Below are 25,022 nucleotides of genomic sequence, written 5' to 3' on the forward strand. Positions count from 1 at the left end.
AAAACATCACCTGACACAATTACCTGCAGATATAGCCAAGGTATTGTAAACAAATTCTATTTTGGACCAAGCAGATGATTTAATGTTGTTGTTTTTTACGTTGCTGTCAGATTTTGATTGAAATGTTGTTAGGATAATCTGACATGTGTCTGTGATCGGTGACAAATGTTGAAAATAACCACAGATTTGAGGGATACTCTTGTCACGACTGCAGATTTTCATTGTTCTATTTCACCTACATCATGTGTACTACATACTGAAAAATACTTTATTTTTAGCGGGAATAATTTTTCGCTGAAATTACTTTCTGGCTGTTTCGTAGAGAGTTTACTTTCATTGATTGTTGATGAGTTGAATGTAATATATAAGAAAAAATGTACATTCGCTGGATTTTGTTTTCACTGAATTATTCCTTCAGCGAAACAAGCAAAAATAAATTTCAAGTGGACATAACGCTTTCTACAGTACTCCAAAAACTTCAAAAAATTCAAGTTTAGTAGTGCGTCCCTTTTTTCGTCTCATGTTTTTGACTTTTATGCACCAAAACTTGTACACTATTTATTGTCATAAATACTACATACAATCACTAATGTGATATTCATAGTCACATACCGTACATCCATTTTGGCCAATATAATCGACCTGTAAGTTCGAGAAAACATGAATAGATATGGTCTCCTCTTCGAGTGATATCAGCTGGTGCTTTTGTTCCATAGAAATGTGAGATGGCCAGCTGATACATAGAGTCACTCCAATGAATATCAACAATTCATTAAAAGATATACTGATTATCATCAGTGTATAAACTCAGTATGGAAACAAACAAGTTTTGAATTTTCTGCTCAATGCTGAGTGTATGCATTTAATTCGTGATAGGATCCCTTTTTTTTTGGGGGGGGGGGGTCATGACCATTCATATTAAAGTTTAATAAATTTCCAAAGTAGGAAAATGTATGTTTGGTTATTTATATACACTGCTACCAAAATCTTCTCATAGTTTCAAAACATAAACAGACCAAATTATTTTGAAATATTGCTCATTGTGCATAAATAAATGATAAACACATGCATATTTATTTTTCGATGCATAGAACACATAACTTGAACTTGACACGCTATTCAAAACAGGATTTTATTATTACTGTAAAATCTATATTAAAAGCCGCGGCTTCTATTAAAATGGTACAATGCAACAGAGGGGATGCGGCTTCTATTAGAGCATCTACACATATGAAGAATGAGGAATTTTTGGTTTTCAATTATTCAAAAAGAATGGGTGCGACTTCTATTTAGGGATGTGGCGTCTAATACAGAATTTACCGTAGTAGGGACTAGGGCAACATATTATTTAATTAATATGTAACAATCTTAAAGGACTGTGGTTGTCGCATTGTCTTTGATCACGGTTACTAAACGTGGTTCGATGAAAGACTCATAGCGACATACATAATGCATGTAAAGTGCTTCATTTTTTTTTCACATTCAAACACACTGTAATGCGACTGTCGCCTTTAATTTTACACACTTAGCAGTACACCTGCAGGACAAAGTATGGCATATGAGATCGATGTAATTCACCTCTCAAAGAAAAATTCCATTACTTGACCAATCTATGGAAACACTATGCTATTAAATACAAATTTCTAAAACAAAAGACAAAAATATGTTAATTAATTTAGCCAATTTTGTATACCAATTAATGAGAGAAAACTTCATTAAATCTAAATTACCAGCTGCCTCATAAATTTTTTTTTTCTTTTCTCTTATTTTTTTTTTTTTCATTTTATTTTAATTTTCAGCATTTAACTTTATTGTATCATGAACAATATCTCAATTAAGGATACGTTTATCATTAAAGATTATTATTATTATTACATCCTTGGCTGTTTGATGCATGGCTGACTACATATATTGTCAATCCCTGAGACTTCAACAGTGAATCCTGGATCACAATTAGTTTTGTTGTTTAAAGGGGTGGTGGTCGTCGAGCCATGCATGATCTACATTTGATTTGCCTACAATTCAACACAATCTTCCAATAAAAATCACATGTGCAAGTTTTGATCTGGGCACAACATGCATTAATTACCACTGGTGACTTTTTCACTACCTTCCAATTACCAAAGGCATTACCTAATAAAAGCCAGGTAACCTCTCAGTTTGTACTTGTTGGTCAGTGCAACCGTGAAAGTTGCCATCTTTGTTCATTTGAGACCCATATCTCATACATGCGTGGCACGACTACCACTGCCCTTTAAACTAATATCAGTCTTTGTTTATCATTGTACATTATTAGGCTGTCTACTTTCTTAAATACAGTATGTATAGAAGACAATTTACATTCTACTCTTAGAACTTAAACTCTTGTTAACATCTTTTCAAAAAGGTTGTTCTTCAAAGTAAGTTATATTCACATAAAACATGCTATTAAATTGTTTTTCTAGGTATGTCCTTCTTACCCACAAACTGTGATCGTACCCAAGTCAATTGATGATGGGACTTTAGAGATGTCTGCCAGATTCCGGCACGGTGGTCGCTTTCCTGTGCTGAGTTATCACCATTCTGCCAATGGGGTGAGTACACACTGCTGCTCCGTCAGTGTAAATACTCTGGATACCTATTTACCAATGGAGCGATGACTTGTGTTTCAATATCTGTGATTTGTGTAAAATTAGAGTCTTGGTTCTCACAATTGCTGATGATATTACTAACTGGATTGTTTTAAAATTACATGTACATCGTGTTTATGTACTCAGTGCTCTTCTCAACAAAATGGACAAGTATTACCAACTAATTTGTTTATGAAAGACAATGTTTTCTCTCCAGACGGAAAAAACATAAAATTTACATACTATTATAACTAAATGGGCTCCGATATGTATTAAAAATTAATGAGTTAATTGGGAATCCCTTCACTTGGGAGAACCCTGAAAGAAGTGTTAGTATTAGTCTTTGTCCTGTATGTCCAGTGTGGGGCTCTCTAAATCTTTTGTTCACAGTTTACTGTTCAAAAAAAAACTTAATTCATAATATATTTCAAGAATGGACATCAATTTTTCTATAACACACTGAATGATGACATCAGTTCTACTGAAACACTAAGATTGATGTCATCAATTGCCCTTAAGCACAAAAAATGATGACATCAGTTCTACTGAAAAACAAAGATTGATGTCATCAATTGCCTTTAAGCACAAAAAATGATGACATCAGTTCTACTGAAACACAAAGATTGATGTCATCAATTGCCCTTAAGCACAAAAAATGATGACATCAGTTCTACTGAAACACAAAGATTGATGTCATCAATTGCCCTTAAGCACAAAAAATGATGACATCAGTTCTACTGAAACACAAAGATTGATGTCATCAATTGCCCTTAAGCACAAAAAATGATGACATCAGTTCTACTGAAACACAAAGATTGATGTCATCAATTGCCCTTAAGCACAAAAAATGATGACATCAGTTCTACTGAAACACAAAGATTGATGTCATCAATTGCCCTTAAGCACAAAAAATGATGACATCAGTTCTACTGAAACACAAAGATTGATGTCATCAATTGCCCTTAAGCACAAAAAATGATAACATCAGTTCTACTGAAACACAAAGATTGATGTCATCAATTGCCCTTAAGCACAAAAAATGATGACATCAGTTCTACTGAAACACAAAGATTGATGTCATCAATTGCCCTTAAGCACAAAAAATGATGACATCAGTTCTACTGAAACACTAAGATTGATGTCATCAATTGCCCATAAGCACAAAAAATGATGACATCAATACTCTTGATGAACAAAAAATTATGACATCATATCTCCTAACTTTCTTTTAATTTCATGTTTAAACTAGATGGTTATGATGAGATGTGGTCAGCCGCTGACGGGTCCTAACAACAAAAGATGTAAAGATGATGAGAGATTAGTGAATGCTGTGTTAAGTATTGGTAAAAGAGGATATATTATTGATACACGATCACCATCAGTTGCGCAGACTGCCAAAGCTAAAGGTACGTAATAGTAAAAATGGAATATCCATATATATATATATATATATATATATATATATATATATATATATATATATATTTTAATTTATTACCAAGATCAACGGTAAACAACCTAATTACAGATCTGAATGCCCAACTCTTGCGAAGGCTGACATAAGAGAAATGAATTTTACATTGTGTGGAAATTTGCTACTTTTTGCAAAGCAGGTACATGCACTGAGTACAGGAACAGTACATATGACTGACTGTTTTTATCATCTCTGTTCAAGAGGACGTCTTCCTTTCAGAATAATTCTCTGTTTTATAGCATTAGCAGTCAACTTGGGATCAAACCCTCAACCTCCCTGTTGTGAGGCGAACATGCTAACCACTGTACCATACGCCAATTAACATTAATTACCTGTGCATGGTACAGTGGTTTTGCTTTGAATCAGAGAGTTTGTGGGTTCTATCCCTCAACTAACTTTGTACTCAGCGGTATAAATTAGAGTACATTTTGTCTAGACCAACACACATTTTTATCGGTATAACTGAAATCATATGTTCGAGCAGTTTAGGCCACGATGACCAACAAAATGACAAAGTGACACAGTTGGGGTTGAAAACATTTTTATCATCTGATATTGACACTGTTTAACATTCTGTACTTTACATCAGCTGTATTTTAAAAAATTGATTCCTGGTGAGTTTTTAAATAAAATAACTCACCATAATGAGATCAGTTTGGGGGAGGAAATGGAGGGATTCATGGGTGATACTACAAGTAAATATCAAAACATTAAAGAGTTTCAGCCTGTGAATATAACCTATTGAACAAATATGAAATGATATTTTGTGTTTTGCATAATGATGAGCTTGTTTGCATAATAATGAGTTTGTTTGCATAATGATGAGTTTGTTTGCATAATAATGAGATTGTTTGCATAATAATTAGCTTGTTTGCATAATGATGAGCTTGTTTGCATAATGATGAGCTTGTTTGTATAATGATGAGCTTGTTTGCATAATAATGAGCTTAATTGATTGCAGGTGGTGGAGTTGAAACTGAGGCTCACTACCCACAATGGAGACGAATTCACAGAGCTATTGAGAGATATTACGTCTTACAAGAAAGTCTGGTAAAATTAATTGAAGGTTAGTCTCCACAAATATTTATTTTGATTCAATTTATTGTCAAGTTGAAAAATTGTAAATGTTGTCAATGTTTAAATATGCAATAATGTCAAGAAGATGAAACTTTTAATATTGTTGTTTGATGCTGTAAATCAATGACTGGATTGGGCTTTAATTTATCATGATGTGAAAACTTCAATCTTGTAGCACATATCTAAGTATTCGTTGGACGAAACAATTTTCTTATATGCATGTGTACTGGTTGTTTTGGTACGTGCAATAACAATCACTACACATGTATATTAGTGATTTTTCATTTAACAAATACTGTTGCATGTCCTGCAAACAAAACATTTTTAGTTTATGATAAATCATATTCTGATTTAGTCTACAGTGTGGAGTATCAAAACAACAATATAACAAAAATATATGTTTTCATCCATATTGCATCTTAGAGTAAACTTCTAGAAAAATGTGACTGATACTCTGGAAAGTACAGGATGTTTTACTCATTCTTTTGATGCTTACTAAACTGATGTCCTTGTTAGTCCCCGTTCGGACGAAGTCCAAAAACGGGGACTTATAATTCGGTCTCCGTCCGTGCGTCTGTCCGGAGTCATATCTCAGAATCCCTTGGACCGATTCCGTTCATTCTTTGCATGTGCCTAGTACTTTACCTGGGACATATGCACATGCAGTGGTTTAGCGATTCGATTCAAAATGGCCGACTGGCAGCCATCTTGTTTTTTGAAAATGTTGTATTTTGGACATGCTTTGTCAGTTGTCATTCAAACTTGGTACATAGATTATACATGTTAGGATACATGTCCATGACGATTTATTTCACAATTTGATCAAAGATGGCCAGCTGGCAGCCATCTTAGTTTTTTGAAAATGTTGTATTTTGGATATGCTTTGTCAGTTTTCATTCAAATTTAGTACATAGATCATACATGTTAGGATACATGTCCCCGACCATCCGCGAGTTCCTGAGTCTGTCCGTCCGTCCGTTCGTCTGTCCGTTCATGCGTCAGTCTGTCAATAGTAATATTTCAGAATCCTGTGGACCGATTCCATTCATTCTTTGCATATGCCTAGTACCTTATGTGGGACATATGCACATGCAGTGGTTTAGCGATTCGATTCAAAATGGCCGACTGGCAGCCATCTTGTTTTTTGAAAATGTTGTATTTTGGACATGCTTTGTCAGTTGTCATTCAAACTTGGTACATAGATTATACATGTTAGGTTACATGTCCAGTACAATTTATTTCGCAATTGCATCAAAGATGGTCGACTGGCAGGCATCTTGTTTTTGTTTTTTTATGCGGTATCTTGGAAGTGCTCTGTCAGTTTTCATTCAAATTTGGCACATACATGTACTTTATACATGTTAGGATGCATGTCCATGACAATTTGTTTCAAAATCTGGTCAAGGATGGCCGATTGACAGCAATCTGACTTTTTGGCCTTACTACTATATTTCCACAATTTATGTACCATTTTCATTAGTATTTGGCACATACATCATACATATCAGTGTACTGTAAAATCTGTATTAGAAACCGCGGCTTCTATTAAAATGGTACAATGCAACAGAGGGAATGCGGCTTCTATTAGAGCATCTACACATATGAGAAATGATGAATTTTTGGTTCGCAATTATTCAAAAAGAATGGGTGCGACTTCTATTAGGGATGCGGCTTCTAATACAGATTTTACGGTATTTCATAATCAGATCAAAGATGGCCGAATAACGGCTGTTTTTATATTTGGCCATATTACTACTACACGGAACACGTGTTTTGATGTAAATAAACAATCTGTTGTATACGCAACTTGGAACTCAAGTTTCAAGGACAAACTTGAGTTAGCTTTAATACGACGGCACAAAGAGAACTTTCAAAAATTTAACAGGGACTGTGTCATTTTCAATGACTTGTTTTTTGTGTGTTTGTATTTTACTGTTAAGGCATAAATTTTTGCTGGTAATCACTACTTTGTTAATTTTAGTGTATGAAAATGTAAATTACGGCACGCTAAACTAATGGCTTCACGGTGACAGATGTATAATAATACATTTCATTTCACCTATTTGCTAGTTCTACTTACATACTTCTTCCCATGGATTTAATTTATCTGCATGAATAATTTCAATATTTTGATGATTTGAGCCATTTCATGGAGTACTAGTATTAAGTTCATTAACTTGGCAGGGAAACGATGAGTTCTATAGTTATTCTACATGTTAATGGGGATTTAGTTTAGTGAATTTTATTCATCAACAAAACAAAAATAGTGGAATTAAAAACCAGTGAATAACTAAAGCATTTACAGTAACTTGAATCAGTGAAAATACGTTGAATGTAAGGTTGAATATGACCACTAGAGGGCAGTATGATTTGCTTACAGGATGTACAGATACAGGTGGTAGCATGGATAAATGGATATCAAGATTAGATTCCTGTAATTGGTTAAACCATGTGAAGGATGTGTTAACTACGGCTTGTTTAGCTGCTCAGTGTATTGACAGGGAAGGTAAGGACTAAAGAAATCATCATTATAAACGTTTACAGCACTGATTATACTAAAAAATTTCTTTTTTTATCTAACATGTTATTTTAACTAAATTAGCTAATACATAATTTCTCTTATTCAAGATGTTGTCTGATTCTCACAATGATATTGTTGACACTTTAGCTAAATCAAGATTCATTTTCTTTTTTTTGTGTGTTTTCGAAAAAGTCAGTGAAAATTAAAAAAAAATTGTAGCAGTAAAAATGTTCATGGAATCTTATAACATTTTGTTTTCCATAATAACCATGAAATTGTAAAAATTCCTTGAAGCAAAAATTGTACTGGGGTCCTGAATTTGCACAATTTTTTGTTTTCACAATGTAAAAGTAAAAAAAAAAAAACAATATACAGTATGCTTCCAAAGTACTGGCTTTTAAAAGATTTACTCAAAATCATAAATACCAGGGGTATATATATTAAGTATTATATTATAGCATTATGGGTTGGCAGGTGGGTCATTCATTATTGTTTAAATATTGGTGCTGTCAATAATATTGCACATTACATTATTTCTACATATCTATTACAAAAAACTTTAATCATTGAGTGATTCATTAAGTTTTTGATTGAATGAAATGCAATATTATTGCTTTATTCCGTTTATATTATATCTACTTCATAATTTTATGTTTGGTAATTTCAGGTGCTTCTGTGTTAGTACATGGTTCTGAAGGCATAGATTGTACATTACAAGTTACATCTATTGCACAGATTATATTAGACCCTGACTGTAGAACTGTTAGAGGGTAAGTACACATGATCACATCGACTGCTACAAAAATGTTACTCCCTTCATTATTGTTTGAAAACCTTCATCATCATTAACTTTTTCACCACTTAACTTTCTCGCCTAAATTATTCTGCACTTTTTTCTAATATTCTTCAATATTTCTGGAAATAAACCATTATTTCGAAGCCAACAGACAAAATTTGAGTGACATAGATTTAATTTATCAGAAAAAATAGCGAAATTAAAACCCAGTGAATAATTAATGCATTTACAGTACCAAGCACAATTTTAGATTGTCAAGATAAAATAGCTAGTCAGCTTTTTTGCATAAGTCAAACACCTTTCATACTGATTTCAGTTTATGGATCATTTTACTACAAATGTTTCAAAACAGAAAGTACAATTTTAAAATAAAGTGTCATCAATACAAACAATATGGTATTTAGAGCTACCAAAACAAGACTAGATTGAAGTCCCATGGTCGTTATGCAGTCTGCAGTCATGCACATTTATATTTATAGAGTGGGACCAATATTAGACATAATTTTTTTCTATTCTCAGGAGAAAACATTCGGGCATTTTCACTGCCGAGAAACTATAATCAGTGAAAACAACAACTCTCAAAAAACTATACTTTAGGCTAGCTGATGAGGCTCTCCTGAACAGTGTAACAAAATTACCCGTACATGTACAACATATATAAATTTGGTTGGTCAGGATTGTCTCATAGTTGAGTTTATGCTGTTTTCTTGACTTCAGCTGTTTTCACAAGCTTCCTAACCAGTGTTCCACAGCAGCTTGTGCAGAGCACATACAAATACATGGTACAGTGGTGCACACCTTAGCAAAATAGAGCATTCTGTGATGTACTTCCATCCTTAGAATACACAATACTGTAATATGTATACTTCCAACTGAGCCATATTTTCTTTTAAATAACATTGCAAACAGTTTGATTTCCTATATTATACATCTATATAACTCTATTGTGGTGTTCATGCCATTTTATGTAAAACTTTAATAATAATTTCTTGTGAATTATTCTGTTTCTGAAAGGTTTGAAGCGTTAGTCGAGAGAGAATGGTTACAAGCTGGCCACCCATTTGCTGATAGGTGTTCTAAGTCTGCTTTTAGTGTCAGCAAACCAAGATTTGAAGGACCTGTGTTTTTGTTGTTCTTGGACTGTGTGTGGCAGGTAATGTGAAATATTTTGTATATTATCGGTTTAGAAAATAAGTGTTGTGCTAAAACGTGATACAGAATGAAAAAAAAAATGAATGAAGTGCCTCTGAGTATTATGAGGTAATTACAAGGATACCTCAAAGTATGCATGAAGACAATACAGCAAGATTATTGACCGACGCTCAGCAGAAGTCGATGCAACGGTGTACTGTCTTGAGTGCATACTTTGAGGTATCCTCATAATAATCTTATTTTTCCCATCTAAGGATACATCATGGGAATGTCGAAATCCAAAATGTTTAGAACAGAACTAGCAAACTTCTGTGTGTGTGATTTAGTCAAACCCTGGTGACGGACATGTTTTTATTACACTTACGTGCATAATCATTCCATATTTGGAATTCGCATTTCTTAATATGGTAGGATGAAAATACCCTGTAAAATACGGCAAAATTACGGCACGCTGTAACTTGGCATTACAATGACAGATGTATAATAAGGGTGAATATTGAACTATGTAAGAGTACCATATTAGTAGCACATGTGCTTACATTTATGTACATTACAGAGGTATTTCTATGTTCAAAATAAGTAATATTTAATGATTTACTGTACATTTGAGATTTTTGTTTTATTAGGGCTTTTATTGGAGATTCACTTCTAATAAAGCAAATTTGGTAGTGGTTCTTTTTGTGATGCATATGATTTTATTGTACCAAAACATTTGTTTATGTTAGAGAAAGAATTATGAAAATTAACCTACCATGACCTATATTGGCAGAAAACAAATTGATCAGTGTTTTATGAATTTCAAATTGTTTTCATCCAAAACCATTTGTCTTACAAAGATTTTTGTACCAAATGTGCAAAACTTAATTAATTGATCACAATGTTTAAAAGTTTCTTGATTAAACTATTTGAAGTATGTGTGAGCCACTGCTTTCTTGACCTTGAGAGACATAATACTGTTGCTTTCATATCAGTTTGTTACAAATGACCTCAAAATATACCTTAGAAGAAAATGGCCACCAGGATCTCGAAGAGAGTGAGAGAATCGTGTGATTTGCATTTTTTCCTCAAATGTTTCATTCTCTCTTGTCATAATGTTTACAGTTCTCCTGATCTATATATTTAGAACAGTGGATTTGATAACGAGAGTGAATGAAAGAGTATTTGAATAATTCCTGTGGCTCTCTCAACGAGATCTTGGTGGCCATTTTGTGTCCATGATCTAGTAGAAAATCACAAACATTCCTAGATACATACCGGGTATATTTAATAGCTCACAGAACTTCAAACAAATAAGTTTGAGATTGTTTTGGCTGGTTATTTATAGAGGAGGTTTTATCTTTATGGAAAGAATATATTTGTTTATTTTCTCTTTCAGATTTACCAGCAATTTCCGTGTTCATTTGAATTTAATGAACAATTCTTGATATATTTGTTTGACCATTCGTATGCATCACAATTTGGTGAGTATTACAGTAATTTATATAATTTATATTTATTTAAAAAGTTGTGTTCAAACCCATAATTAGGTACCCAATCTAAAGCTTATGTACTGTAAAATACTTTATTTTAGCTGGAAATTAATTTTCGCTGAAAAGACTTTTCAGTTGTTTTGTATGTATGAAATTTACTTTCACTGATTTTTGGCAATTTGAATGTAAAATATAGGAAAAATAATATATTCGCTGGATTTTATTTTCACCGAATCACTCCTTCAGGAAAAATAGCAAAAAATTAATTCCAACTGAAAATAAAGTAGTTTACAGTACTCATAATGACAAAGCAGTGACAAATATCAACATCTAAAAATGGCTTATTGATGAATTTTCATGGATCGTGGTAGTTCCCGGAATAGTTAACAATTAACGAAGGACTGATGGCTACAATGTCTGATTTGTGTAGTGTACATTTCAAGGTAGATGGTGATTATCTCTTTATTAAACCATAACTACAGACAGAAAGATTTGTGCCATTAATAATCTTATGTTATTATTGTGTTTAGGTACTTTTCTGTGCAATAATGAGGCTGATAGAAAGAAAGTGAAATTATCTACAAAGACTGTCTCCCTCTGGTAAGTAATACTAATATGATGAATTCTGAATATGCTAATGAGGTGTATGTGGTTTTCTTCATCCCATATCGGGACATAAAGCTGCAATCAGGTTCCTCCATTCCTGTCTATCCTTGGCCACCATCTGTACTCTACTCCAGGTCAGGTTTGCTTGTGTATACATACTAAATACGCCAAGGTGGGCATGAATTCTGAATATGCTAATGAGGTGTATGTGGTCTTCTTCATCCCACACCGGGACATAAAGCTGCAATCAGGTTCCTCCATTCCTGTCTATCCTTGGCCACCATCTGTACTCTACTCCAGGTCAGGTTTGCTTGTGTATACATACTAAATACGCCAAGGTGGGCATGAATTCTGAATATGCTAATGAGGTGTATGTGGTCTTCTTCATCCCACACTGAGACATAAAGCTGCAATCAGGTTCCTCCATTCCTGTCTATCCTTGGCCACCATCTCTACTCTACTCCAGGTCAGGTTTGCTTGTGTATACATACTAAGTATGCCAATGTGGGCATGAATTCTGAATATGCTAATGAGGTGTATGTGGTCTTCTTCATCCCACACTGAGACATAAAGCTGCAATCAGGTTCCTCCATTCCTGTCTATCCTTGGCCACCATCTGTACTCTACTCCAGGTCAGGTTTGCTTGTGTATACATACTAAATATGCCAAAATGGGCATGAATTCTGAATATGCTAATGAGGTGTATGTGGTTTTCTTCATCCCACACTGAGACATAAAGCTGCAATCAGGTTCCTCCATTCCTGTCTATCCTTGGCCACTATCTGTACTCTACTCCAGGTCAGGTTTGCTTGTGTATACATACTAAATATGCCAAGGTGGGCATGCATTCTGAATATGCTAATGAGGTGTATGTGGTCTTCTTCATCCCACACTGAGACATAAAGCTGCAATCAGGTTCCTCCATTCCTGTCTATCCTTGGCCACCATCTCTACTCTACTCCAGGTCAGGTTTGCTTGTGTATACATACTAAATACGCCAAGGTGGGCATGAATTCTGAATATGCTAATGGGGTGTATGTGGTTTTCTTCATCCCACACTGGGACATAAATTTGCAATCAGGTTCCTCCAGTCCTGTCTATCCTTGGCCACCATCTCTACTCTACTCCAGGTCAGGTTTGCTTGTGTATACATACTAAATACGCCAAGGTGGGCATGAATTCTGAATATGCTAATGGGGTGTATGTGGTTTTCTTCATCCCACACTGGGACATAAATTTGCAATCAGGTTCCTCCAGTCCTGTCTATCCTTGGCCACCATCTCTACTTTACTCCAGGTCAGGTTTGCTTGTGTATATGTATTCATCAAGTGACAGATTACGTCTTTGAGGGAAATCCAAATTACAAAATTAGTTGAGTCGTCATTGATTTTCACAATGAAGAAACAGAAATGATCACAAAAAATATGCATATTTTATTACAATATTAATTACGTACCCCCAGAATTTATGAAATTAAAAACATTTGAGTCTGTTGGAACACAGTCGAAGTCAAAATTGTCATATTATCTCCACTGACGAAGGAGGTGTTGGATCGTACGCAAACTCTCGATGAAAATCACTTTCCGCCATGATGCATTTGCATTTGACCTGCAGCGGCATCCTTTGACCTCATGGGTCAAGTTGGTTATTTACCAATCAGAATGCTGTGTTGCACTGACGCAATTCTTCGGAAATTCCCGAAGACTTTCCGGCAACGCAATGCAGAAGTGAATTATCGATGTCGAAGTACGATCTGTTGGAATTGATTTCAGCGACTAAACGACATGGTTTTTCCAAAAAACTAGTAACTAGCCATTTTTGGGAGGTAAACTGAATATGGCATGAAATATTTACCGCATTTTACTTGTATTAACGGGTCATTGTTGAAGCGTAGTTTACGCACGGTTACCATGTTCTACGCATTCACAACATGTTCACAGCGGTCGATATCCACGCTGTATCATATAAAAACGATTACCAAGATTCGTTACGCAAGACCAAGTTTTAAATTAGTTGCATTTTGAAGGGGTGGGCGCTTTGCCGAATGTGACCCCAAATATAAAAATTGCGCAAAAGTGGGGGGTGGGTGCTTGCCCGGGCATGGGCGCTAACGCGGTGAGTACGGTACATACTAAATATGCCAAAATGGGCATGAATTCTGAATATGCTAATGAGGTGTATGTGGTTTTCTTCATCCCACACCGGGACATAAAGCTGCAATCAGGTTCCTCCATTCCTGTCTATCCTTGGCCACCATCTGTACTCTACTCCAGGTCAGGTTTGCTTGTGTATACATACTAAGTATGCCAATGTGGGCATGAATTCTGAATATGCTAATGAGGTGTATGTGGTTTTCTTCATCCCACACTGGGACATAAAGCTGCAATCAGGTTCCTCCATTCCTGTCTATCCTTGGCCACCATCTGTACTCTACTCCAGGTCAGGTTTGCTTGTGTATACATACTAAATATGCCAAGGTGGGCATGAATTCTGAATATGCTAATGAGGTGTATGTGGTCTTCTTTATCCCACACTGAGACATAAAGCTGCAATCAGGTTCCTCCATTCCTGTCTATCCTTGGCCACCATCTGTACTCTACTCCAGGTCAGGTTTGCTTGTGTATACATACTAAATACGCCAAGGTGGGCATGAATTCTGAATATGCTAATGAGGTGTATGTGGTTTTCTTTATCCCACACCGAGACATAAAGCTGCAATCAGGTTCCTCCATTCCTGTCTATCCTTGGCCACCATCTGTACTCTACTCCAGGTCAGGTTTGCTTGTGTATACATACTAAATACGCCAAGGTGGGCATGAATTCTGAATATGCTAATGAGGTGTATGTGGTTTTCTTCATCCCACACCGAGATATAAAGCTGCAATCAGGTTCCTCCATTCCTGTCTATCCTTGGCCACCATCTCTCCTCTACTCCAGGTCAGGTTTGCTTGTTTATACATATTAAATACGCCAAGGTGGGCATGAATTCTAAATATGCTAATGAGGTGTATGTGGTTTTCTTCATCCCATATCGGGACATAAAGCTGCAATCAGGTTCCTCCATTCCTGTCTATCCTTGGCCACCATCTCTCCTCTACTCCAGGTCAGGTTTGCTTGTATATACATACTAAATACGCCAAGGTGGGCATGAATTCTGAATATGCTAATGAGGTGTATGTGGTCTTCTTCATCCCACACTGAGACATAAAGCTGCAATCAGGTTGCTCCATTCCTGTCTATCCTTGGCCACCATCTCTCCTCTACTCCAGGTCAGGTTTGCTTGTGTATACATACTAAATACGCCAAGGTGGGCATGAATTCTGAATATGCTAATGAGGTGTATAAGCCTAAAAAATATGCTGAGATGTGTAGGTATTGTAAAAATGCTAATGAGGTGTGTATGCATGCATACTAAATATGCTAATGAGGTGGGCATGCACACTGGATATGCTAATGAGGTGGGCGTGAAATTCAAGGTATGATAATGAGGTGAATAAGCCTGTGAAATATGCTGAGATGTGCATTCATGTGAGATGTGTACATGAATAAATAAGATATGCTAATCAGATATGCATGTGACCAAATATGCTAATAAATTGAACATGTGACTAAATATGCTAATGAGATATGACCTGAATTCACTTTTTATTACAGGTCATACATCAATAGACCAGAAATATTACAAACATTTTTAAATCCTCTGTATGAGAAAAATACCAGTGTCATATGGCCATCAGTGGCACCACAAAGTTTGGTAAGAAATATTTATTATACTTATTATTCAAATTCTTAAAACAAATACTAATCCAATACTTAAAGCGGGGAGTCGTCACCTGCACATGCGACAGATGGCTATAGCGTGTCATTGTTTACAAACAAACGTCTACCCATGAGCCTTTGCGTTTTAGCGTGTGTTATTACCGTCGATTGGGACTCAATTCCAGCGTGTGCACAGGTGACGACCCTCCCGCTTTAACCACCTTCTACTTACTTATCTGTTCATATCATTCCCAAAACCTACTTCAATCATTTCATTCAAACCAGTAAACATCATGGATTGCAGATGTCCATGATACTGTAAAATACTTTAATTAATTTTCGACATTTTTGCTGAAGGAATGATTCAGTGTAAAATAAAATCCAGCGAATATACCTTTTTTCAGCTCCGCTGTCGACAAAGTCTACACAGCGGAGCTGTTCATATTACTGATTGTTTGTCGTCGTCAACTTTACAATTTCAACTTCTTCTTCGCAACCGCAAGTCAGAATGTTTTTAAATTTGATATGCAAGTACCCTTCTCAGATTTGTACATTTCTTGTCAAGATCTCAAATTCTCTATTTTTGGTGAATATTTTTGTCATTTTTGGTAATAAGTGATATTTTTGACTTCTTGTTAAAAACCGCAATTATGATTGCTTTGATATTACATATATAGATACTACATGTGGACCTCTCTCAGATTTGTTCATTTTGTGATGATATATCCAATTCTCAAATTTTGATGAATATTTATGTAATTTTTGGTGAAAAGTGATATTTTCGACTTCTTGTTGAAAACCGTAAGTCCAATTGTTTTGATATTATGCATATTGTTCATTTTCTAATGCTATCTTCAGTTCTTTAATTGAAATGTGCATTGCTAACAGCGGAGCTATTTCAGCCGACAGGCTGCTTGTTCCTATATTTTACATTCAATTAGTCAGAAATCAGTGAAAATAAATTTCTTACAGAACACCCAAAAATCTTTTCAGCGAAAGTTAATTCCAGCTAAAATAAAGTACTTTACAGTATTTGTGTGCACTCCAATTCAAGATGGTCGACTGGTGGCCATTTTAGTTGTAAAAATTCTCTGACACAAGACATTTCTGCTTTTCAGAAACTGGGTCTTGATCAAGCATGAATGAATTTTTTTAACTTGCATAACATTGAATATTATGTGATGAGTGTCACTTTGTGTTATTCACTAAAATTTAGAATTTCTTGAGCCGATAATTATAAAACATTCCCTGCTGAAAATGAACCCAAAATGAATGAGAATTAAGATTGTTAAGATTGTGTATTTCATTTTATAATTTGCAGCTACTTTGGTCTGGTCTTTACCTGAAACATATGGTTAACCAGTCAGCATATAACCAGGCATGGAATGAAATAGTACGTATAAAACAACGTGATAGTGATTTGCAACTCAGAGCTGTCAGGCTTAGAAAGTAAGTCTTTATTGTTAATTGATCATTCTATACTGACTTTTGCTATGTATATGCATGTGTTTGATATAATGTCAGTCAATATTTACAAGTAATTGCATTGTTATTAGATTGGAGATGCTTTTTGTTTTGTTTTTGGTGTTCTGATGTGAATAATGGAGGCATGTATTCTCTTCGCTGAAAATGTGATAGTGAAATGCTGTCAACGTTAAGAGGAGAAAAACCCTTTTTATGAATTTTGCCAAGATGTGTTCTTTTTACTGGCATTCTTAGAAGTGTCATTGTGAAAGATATTGAATCTCACTTTTTGAGGATTGTATCATGCTCATCAAAAATGAAAGAATATTATCTAATTACAAATATTTTAAGCAAGGAAAATGATGTGTACAGTATGTAAGTAACAATGGGAATACACTGATCTCAGCTAATATGTACATACAGTCATTTATAAACTCATTTATTTATAAACAGTAGTTACACAGTGTAGGATTACGTTTGATTGATGTGTGAGTGTTTTGTAGAATTGAAGAGGTGCCTGCCTCGCCAATCTAGTCGTTTCATTTAGATTTCAGTTGAAAACTGTTGGGTTTATAATTTATTCTAAGTATATTTATAAAAATAAGCATGCCTTGGCTGACTTCAGTGTAGAAGAGATGAACATATTATATAATCTTTTTTTTTTATTGTTATCACAGACAGTTAATGGAACTTCAAAAAGAGGCTGTACAGAAAAATCTGATTGTTGACGATGAATAGATGATGATGTCAGGATTGTCTCGTTTTCCATCTGTATTCCTAATTCTTAGACAGTAAAGCTGATGTATGTGAATTTGTCCTTTTGTCTACATGCTGACATCAAACGGTGTACTGTCACTGTGTGCTGTTGCCATAACATACTTATCACTACCATAGAGGGCGCTATTGCTGGCATAGAGGGCATCATTGCTACTACACAGGGCGCAAACCTAGTTACTGCCATAGAGGGCACCATTGCTACTACACAGGGCGCAAACCTAGTTACTGCCATAGAGGGCACCATTGCTACTACACAGGGCGCAAACCTAGTTACTGCCATAGAGGGCACCATTTCGACTGTAGAGGGCACCAGTGCTACAACCCTCATTACTACTATATGGTGCACCATTGATATTATATGGGATACAGCCTTCGTTGCAACCATGGAGGGCACAACACAATGTAAAGAACATTTCCACAAAAAATAGAATGATAGTTTGTATTTCTGTCAGTGGTTTTGAGAAGAATTTTCCGTGTAACTTTGTGAAATGAGATGGTTATACAAATATCTACTTAATGATGTTATAATATTGTATTTACCAACATTTTGGAATATCCGTTGATATTTGGAAAAAGTTGTTTATTATTTCTTTTATATGTATCATAGCATGAAAATATAAAAATATGTGTGAACAACTGAGCGATGTTCTTTTTTTTGCAGCAGCAATAATTTGGCGACTAACAAAGTACAATAATTTATTATGTCATTATTACAGACAGTATCAACGACAGTGCGAACGAGCCTTACTGTAAAATACAATACTTTAGCTGGAATTAATTTTCGCTGAAAAGACATGTTGGGTGTTTTGTATGAAATTTATTTTCACTAAATGTAAAATATTGGAAAAAAGGTATATTCGCTGAATTTAATTTTCACTGAATCGTTCCTTCAGTGAAAATAGTGAAAAATTAATTCCAAGCGAAAATAAAGTATTTTACAATAAGGCTCGTTCGCACATAACTAAAATAAATTAAATTGATACTGTCTGTAATAATGACATAATAAATTATTTTTTCTGAACGGATTTTCAAGAATATTTTTATTTCTGTTAATACCATATTGGAGTGAAAATTATTGGAATAGTCACATCTCAATTGTGTTTTTACATCAACCCCTATCAACCTTTTGAGCAGCATAATTTTTGAAACCAAATTTTTGACGCAGCATTTTGGACTTTTTTGACCAAATGGACATAATTAGCTTCAGGTCAAGATCAAAGTTTTGGACAAAATCTGTGAAAAACATGACACACCGAAAAAACTTTTTAATAGTTTTTTTTTGTTGAGAAACGGTCGGGTTTTTAGAATACAAAATAACGATAAATTTTCAGCCAGTCCAAATTTTTAGAGTGAAAATTCAACAAATATAAAAGTACGGTTATAAACATTTGCAGAAATAGAATAATTATTGAAAGTCATCTCTCTAAACAAACTTTTTGAGTAAAAGTAAGTGAGCAATTTCTGGTGAGGTCAAAATTTTGGAGGTCAATAAATTACAAAAATTCACCAAATAATTAGGTGGTTGAATTTTTAGAGTGGGTGAAGTTTTTACGGTAATTTATTTTGTGAATGTGACAAAAGTTGACTTTGGCGCTCAAGGAGTTAATATCAATTTATATATATGGTTGTGACTGTGAGTTTTTTCCCTCAAAGAGAAGTAACAATTGTCAAATAAAGCTACCAGCTAATATTAGCTGACTTGGAATATTTACTCTATATGCAGTTTTTGTTTTATGTAATAGTCATGCATTTTAAAATTTAAAAAAAAAAACGTGAATAGCACTGTGCAATATACTGCTGTAAGTTATCTTCTGTTGATGTTGTGATCTGTAAATTACAAGTAAATAATCTTAAAAAAAAGGAAAAAAAAAATATTTTTTTGTATATAAGCAAGTATTATAAACATTTGTGATTGGTGTATACATGTAATTTTACTGTAGTATATTTATAAGTATAGTAAGCATGGCTGTGAAAAACAACAGTTCCATTGCAGCCTTTGAAAGTTAACTTTTTGGATTAGAAGTGAATGTTCCTAATCATCAAAACTATTAGAGCAAAATAGTCCTAAACCTGAAGATTTAGAAATAAAGTTATGTGCAAAGTCAGTGTTCATGTGCAAAATAAACAAATACATAACTTTATGCAATCATGTATTTGGAGGAAATATCAGTGAAAATAAGTGACTCAAATAGTAATTTTCATTTCTTCCGGTGAAAGTACAAGTAAATTTTCCACATTTGAGCATTTCCAAGAAGGAATGCTATTTGAGGGGCGAAAAACATGTATTGTGGCTCTTGCTTTCAAAAAGATCTTGACGGCCATGTGCATCCAAGGTGTACTGTAAAATAACTTATTTTCGCTTGGAATTAATTTTCGCTATTTTCGCTGAAGGAATGATTCTGTGAAAATAAAATCCAACGAATATAATTTTTTTCCTTTATTTTACATTCAAGTCATCAAAAATCAGTGAAAATAAATTTCATTCAAAACAGCCAAAGATTCTTTTCAGCTTCATTAATACGTAGGAGATTATAGCTTAACCTTCTCTCCACCAGTTCCCTCTTTTCATCACAAATTCACAAAATAGTCCCTTTTATAGTCAGAAGATTGGGACAAAAATAGCCACATTTTTTTTGAGTAAAAACTGAAAATTTGGCTCATAAATCATTTCATTTCAGAAATATTGAAGAATATAAGAAAAAAGTGCAAACAAATGTGGGTGAGAAAGTGGTGAAAGGTTAAAGCGGGGGAGTCGTCACCTACGCATGCTTCAGATGGTCATAGCGTGTCATTGTTTACAAACATGCATCTACCCATGAGCCTTTGCGTTTTTAGAGTGTTGTTATCGTCGTCGCCTGGGGCTCAATTCCCGCGCGTGCGCAGGTGATGACGATCCCACTACGGTAGTGAAAAAAATATGGCCATAGAGGGCAGTATGATGGTAACATTTGAATTACATGTACTATTCTGATTGTAGAATATTTTAGCTTGACTTTTATATTTTTGCTGAAAACAGTATTTTGGTGTATTGTATGCAATTTATCTTTTTGTTTTATAAAAAATTAAAAGCAGAAACAAGATTTTATTGTTTGCCAGTTATTGGTCAGTAGCGAGTAGTACAGATCATGCAGTTAAAATTGTTAAAACTGTCTTTATACTTTTGTGTGTTTTAAATAATGTATCACGTTTAAAGGGACATTCTGTCAAATAAAGGGACAGATGTCAAAGATACTTTTTGTGATAGTTGATAAATACCAACGCTGTAAATTAGATGCAGATTAGTCATATTTCTGCTTATAAGCGAAAAATATTTATTTGCTGCCAAGTGATGTGATTGTGGTTTATTTATTCGATTTTACGGTTCGTGAATAGCATCACAGAAATGTAGACACGAGTAAGGTCTTTTTATAACGTTGTAATAATACACTAATCTGTATACCGTTTTTCAAAATCAATTTACTAATGCAGTGCTGTGAAAACATGAACCAACTTAATTCAAACAACTAAAACTGATTGGTCAGTGTTGGCCATCTATGGACATAGTTTGACCCTAATTAACATATTTTATGCAATGACACTTGGCTAGCGGAGCTATCACTATAACATCAAATAGAACGATGAATATCACTATAAAATTAATAACTAGAAAATTAATGTTCATGACAGGTCATTTTCTGTCATTGTCTGAGTCGAGGTCTGATGAACAAAACTTTTACAAGGGCATGTTTTTCCCCCATCTTGTTTAAATTTTAACAATCATCCCTGGTTCTGTTAATTTACAAACTATTTCTTATGCAATGTGTACATAAAAAAAAATGTTTCCTTTCATGAATTTCAAAATGAAAATAAGTGCAACATCTCCAGAGGAGCAAGTATTCTGAGGGAGTCTTATCTGAAGGGAAATATTTGAGAGAATCAATGGGATCCTGTCTACAAACAAAAGTTCTTGATTTATATTTGTTAGAGGGCGCTATTAGCTTGAGTACTGTTTGTACCGGGTATATATGTCTGAATAAAGTTACATTTATTGTATTAAAAAACTAGTGTAGTATGTCTGTTTTTCAGTTACCATCACATGAGATGCTTGGGAGCTACCATGAAATTCGCATTCAGTTGTACACAGGAATTTTAGACTAAACTAATAACAAAGTAAAACATTCAACAATTCTTACCAATGCACCACAATATGCATCTGTAAATGTAAATGTTGTCTTCTGCTTCTGAAAAATTTAACTTCGAATTCTGGGAAATAACAACCGTGACAGTGTTGAATACATCAATTCTAATGATTTTATTTTCTGTTCAGAATTGTTCCTCTCATAAGTGATAAAAAAATCAAGATGGTTGAATTTGGAAGTCGGTCAGTGAAGTACACCCCCCCCCCCCACTTTGTTTATATCATTCAAGTTTTATACAAAACCAAAACCATAATTTGTTGAGTAAGCACAAATATATGTAATCAAAGAAAGCTTAGAAAGAACCATGCACTTAAGAGTATTAGGGCATGATGTACAAATAAGAGATACTGTATTTACTGTATACCATATCTTCAATACACAAAGCAAGAATTGTATTTATTGCATACTCAATCATTGAACAGAGTCGTATTTTGACAACAGACTTGCCTTCGTCTGAGAGGTCTGTGCATTATCCAAGACCATCTACGGCATGCACCAATTTTCATTCAAATTTGATAATTGGTTACCGGTATTGAGATATCAGTGGAACAGACACACGCATGCATTAACTGCAAAGACTCCCATTGTGTGCTTTGACACATTTTATTATAATTGATTGTATGTAGATTTCAGACATTAATTAATGCAAGTATTTAATTTTACTATTTCACAATGATGAAAATACAAAACTGTTACAGGTATATTGAATTGGTCATACCAGTTACATCATGATTTGTGGATGAAAACATTTTCCGACTTCCACGCACCTCCATCAGAAATGATATCTCTACTTGAACAAATACTGTAAACATATTAATTATTCACTGTTTTTGGCTATTTTTGTAAAATTCACTAAATCCACATGAACATGTAACGGTAGAATAACAATAGAACTGAAAATCCAGTGAAATTGTCAAAACATTAAATTAGTGAAAATAAATGGTTTTACAGAGTGAAAAATTTAAATTGCAATATGCAGTAGTTAAAAACTGACGCACTATAAAACAAGTATTACAGACAAGAATCAGATAAATTGAGCCTATCTAGTCTGAAAATAAAATCTTTATTAGAAGCGGCACCAATTACGTTTTTAAAAATTGAGAACCAAAAATTCACCATTTCCCATGTGTAGATGCTGTAATAGAAGCTTTGTTGCATCATATCATCTGATTTTACAGCAACCAAAATATCGACAATTAACGATCGTAATATTCCTCCAACTTTGCACCATGCTTTCAAATTTTTGCACATTGCATTGCTATATTTTTTTACAACAAATCCTCTAGCAACTCCCCCCCCCAATAATTTGAAATATTTGACCCCTAGATCAACACAACATTTATACATTTCCAGAGAAATAAAAATACAGAAATGGCTTTTATGGAATGTCAAATTCTATAGTTGCTGATGCTAAATATATAATGCGAGAATTTATTGCTGTTCTAGGGTAACGATACCCCTACAAACAACCACGATGTCTAAACTTTAGGGGTCAGGCACGAAGCAAAGCATGTCATATTGCAAAAGTTGCTTGATAATGCACACTTTGCAAACGTCTCTGAAAAAACCTTAAATTGTGTCCATCAAACACAGTGTTGAATTTGGTTCATGGGCAAATTGACTGCACACATAAAATACATTCTATTTGAAAATGTGGCCGTAAACTAGATGCTATAAAATACTTTGTCAGTTGGAATTAATTTTCGCTATTTTCCCTGCAGGAATGATTCAATGAAAATAAAATCCAGCGAATATACCTGTTTTTCTATATTTTACATTCAACTTCTCAAAAATCAGTGAAAATAAATTTCATACAAAAACCCATAAACTCTTTTCAGCAAAAATTAATTCCAGCTAAAACAAGCCATGCATGGCACATTCCCTGTTAGTTATCGAATTTAAGATATATAGTTTTGTTCATAGTAATATAGCTGGAACATAAACATGTCAGGAATATGATTATAATGATTGTTTGATTGACATTTCTATCTGATCGTCAAACGAGTATTGAGAGATATTGCTCTGGAACAGCATTAATTAAAACAAAATCAGCCATTTTGAGTACATGTATAATGAATATATAAAATTTGAACATAATCAGTCAAAGCATGTCAGAGATATGGCACTGCATTCATTAATACAAAATGGCCACCAGTCGGCCATTTTAAATCCGATCTGAAAAATAAAATGACATCAGGAACTCATGTCTAATGGGTTAGACCATAAATGCCAGAAATGCTTGACATTTGATGATTTGTTAGAACAAAAATGGCCACCATTCGACCATCTTGAATCAGATCGTGGAACAAATTGATGTGCATATGTATAATATCATGTACATGTATAATGTATGTGTGAAGTTTGATTGTGATTGGTCCAGGCATTTCCAAGATACAGATCCGGACTCACGCACAGACACACAGAGGTCAAAACACAAGTCCCCGTTTTCGGACTCGTACAAACAGGGACTAATAAAGTATTTTAAAATTGTAAGTGTAAGAAACCAAAGATTTATGCAGTGTCTTGAAGTCCACCTCGGGCGTCAAGCTCTCATACCAATAATTAGAACTCCATAGACGACAATGTTACTATTTGGGTGAATAGGTTACAAAAAGCGAAAAAATGTTATAATACTTGTCAATAAACAAAGCTACACACACAACAGCTGACGTAATTGAAGTACGCCCTCATACATCACATTTCAGAAAATGCGGTGAAAAATATCAATTGGCTGTCAACCATGCGATTTCAGGGTTATGAAGACTGATAGGATAATTGGTGGTACGAGACCATATGAAAACTTATTTAATCAGTTATGACCCAGAAGACCCATGGCCTATTCCAGTCAGTAGAAGAAAAAAAATCAATACCCCAAATAGTATTTATTCTTGCGAAATAAACCTAATTTGTCAATGCGAGAACATCTCTACGGTAGTATCCAGTGGTGATCATGTAAACTTAAGTGACAATGCAAACTTAAAGCGGGGGAGTCATCACCTGCACATGCCTCAGATGGCCATAGCGTGTCATTGTTTACAAACAAGCGTCTACGCATGAGCCTTTGCATTTTTAGCATGTGTCGTTACCGTCGATTGGGACTCAATTTCCGTGTGTGCACAGGTGACGACCCTCTCGCTTTA

At 34.4% G+C, this 25,022-nt stretch overlaps 1 protein-coding gene across 3 annotated transcripts in view; it reads left to right on the forward strand.

Moving 5' to 3' along the window:
- LOC100370487 (myotubularin-related protein 9) overlaps positions 1-21,744 on the forward strand; it is a 69,494-nt gene extending 47,750 nt beyond the window's left edge. For all 3 annotated transcript variants that reach the window (XM_085508048.1, XM_085508046.1, XM_085508047.1), the window contains 11 exons: positions 2,445-2,573; positions 3,859-4,015; positions 5,045-5,149; positions 7,541-7,666; positions 8,349-8,451; positions 9,492-9,630; positions 11,005-11,089; positions 11,629-11,698; positions 15,359-15,458; positions 16,785-16,912; positions 17,605-21,744. In XM_085508048.1, the coding sequence (XP_085364174.1) occupies positions 2,445-2,573; positions 3,859-4,015; positions 5,045-5,149; positions 7,541-7,666; positions 8,349-8,451; positions 9,492-9,630; positions 11,005-11,089; positions 11,629-11,698; positions 15,359-15,458; positions 16,785-16,912; positions 17,605-17,665 (1,203 nt within the window). In that variant the 3' untranslated portion in view covers positions 17,666-21,744. The remainder of the gene's footprint in view (positions 1-2,444; positions 2,574-3,858; positions 4,016-5,044; positions 5,150-7,540; positions 7,667-8,348; positions 8,452-9,491; positions 9,631-11,004; positions 11,090-11,628; positions 11,699-15,358; positions 15,459-16,784; positions 16,913-17,604) is intronic.
- Positions 21,745-25,022: the final 3,278 nt, after the last annotated feature.

Source organism: Saccoglossus kowalevskii, chromosome 14 (assembly GCF_978046115.1).
Source record: "Saccoglossus kowalevskii chromosome 14, keSacKowa6.1, whole genome shotgun sequence".
Classification (NCBI taxonomy): Eukaryota; Metazoa; Hemichordata; class Enteropneusta; family Harrimaniidae; genus Saccoglossus; species Saccoglossus kowalevskii.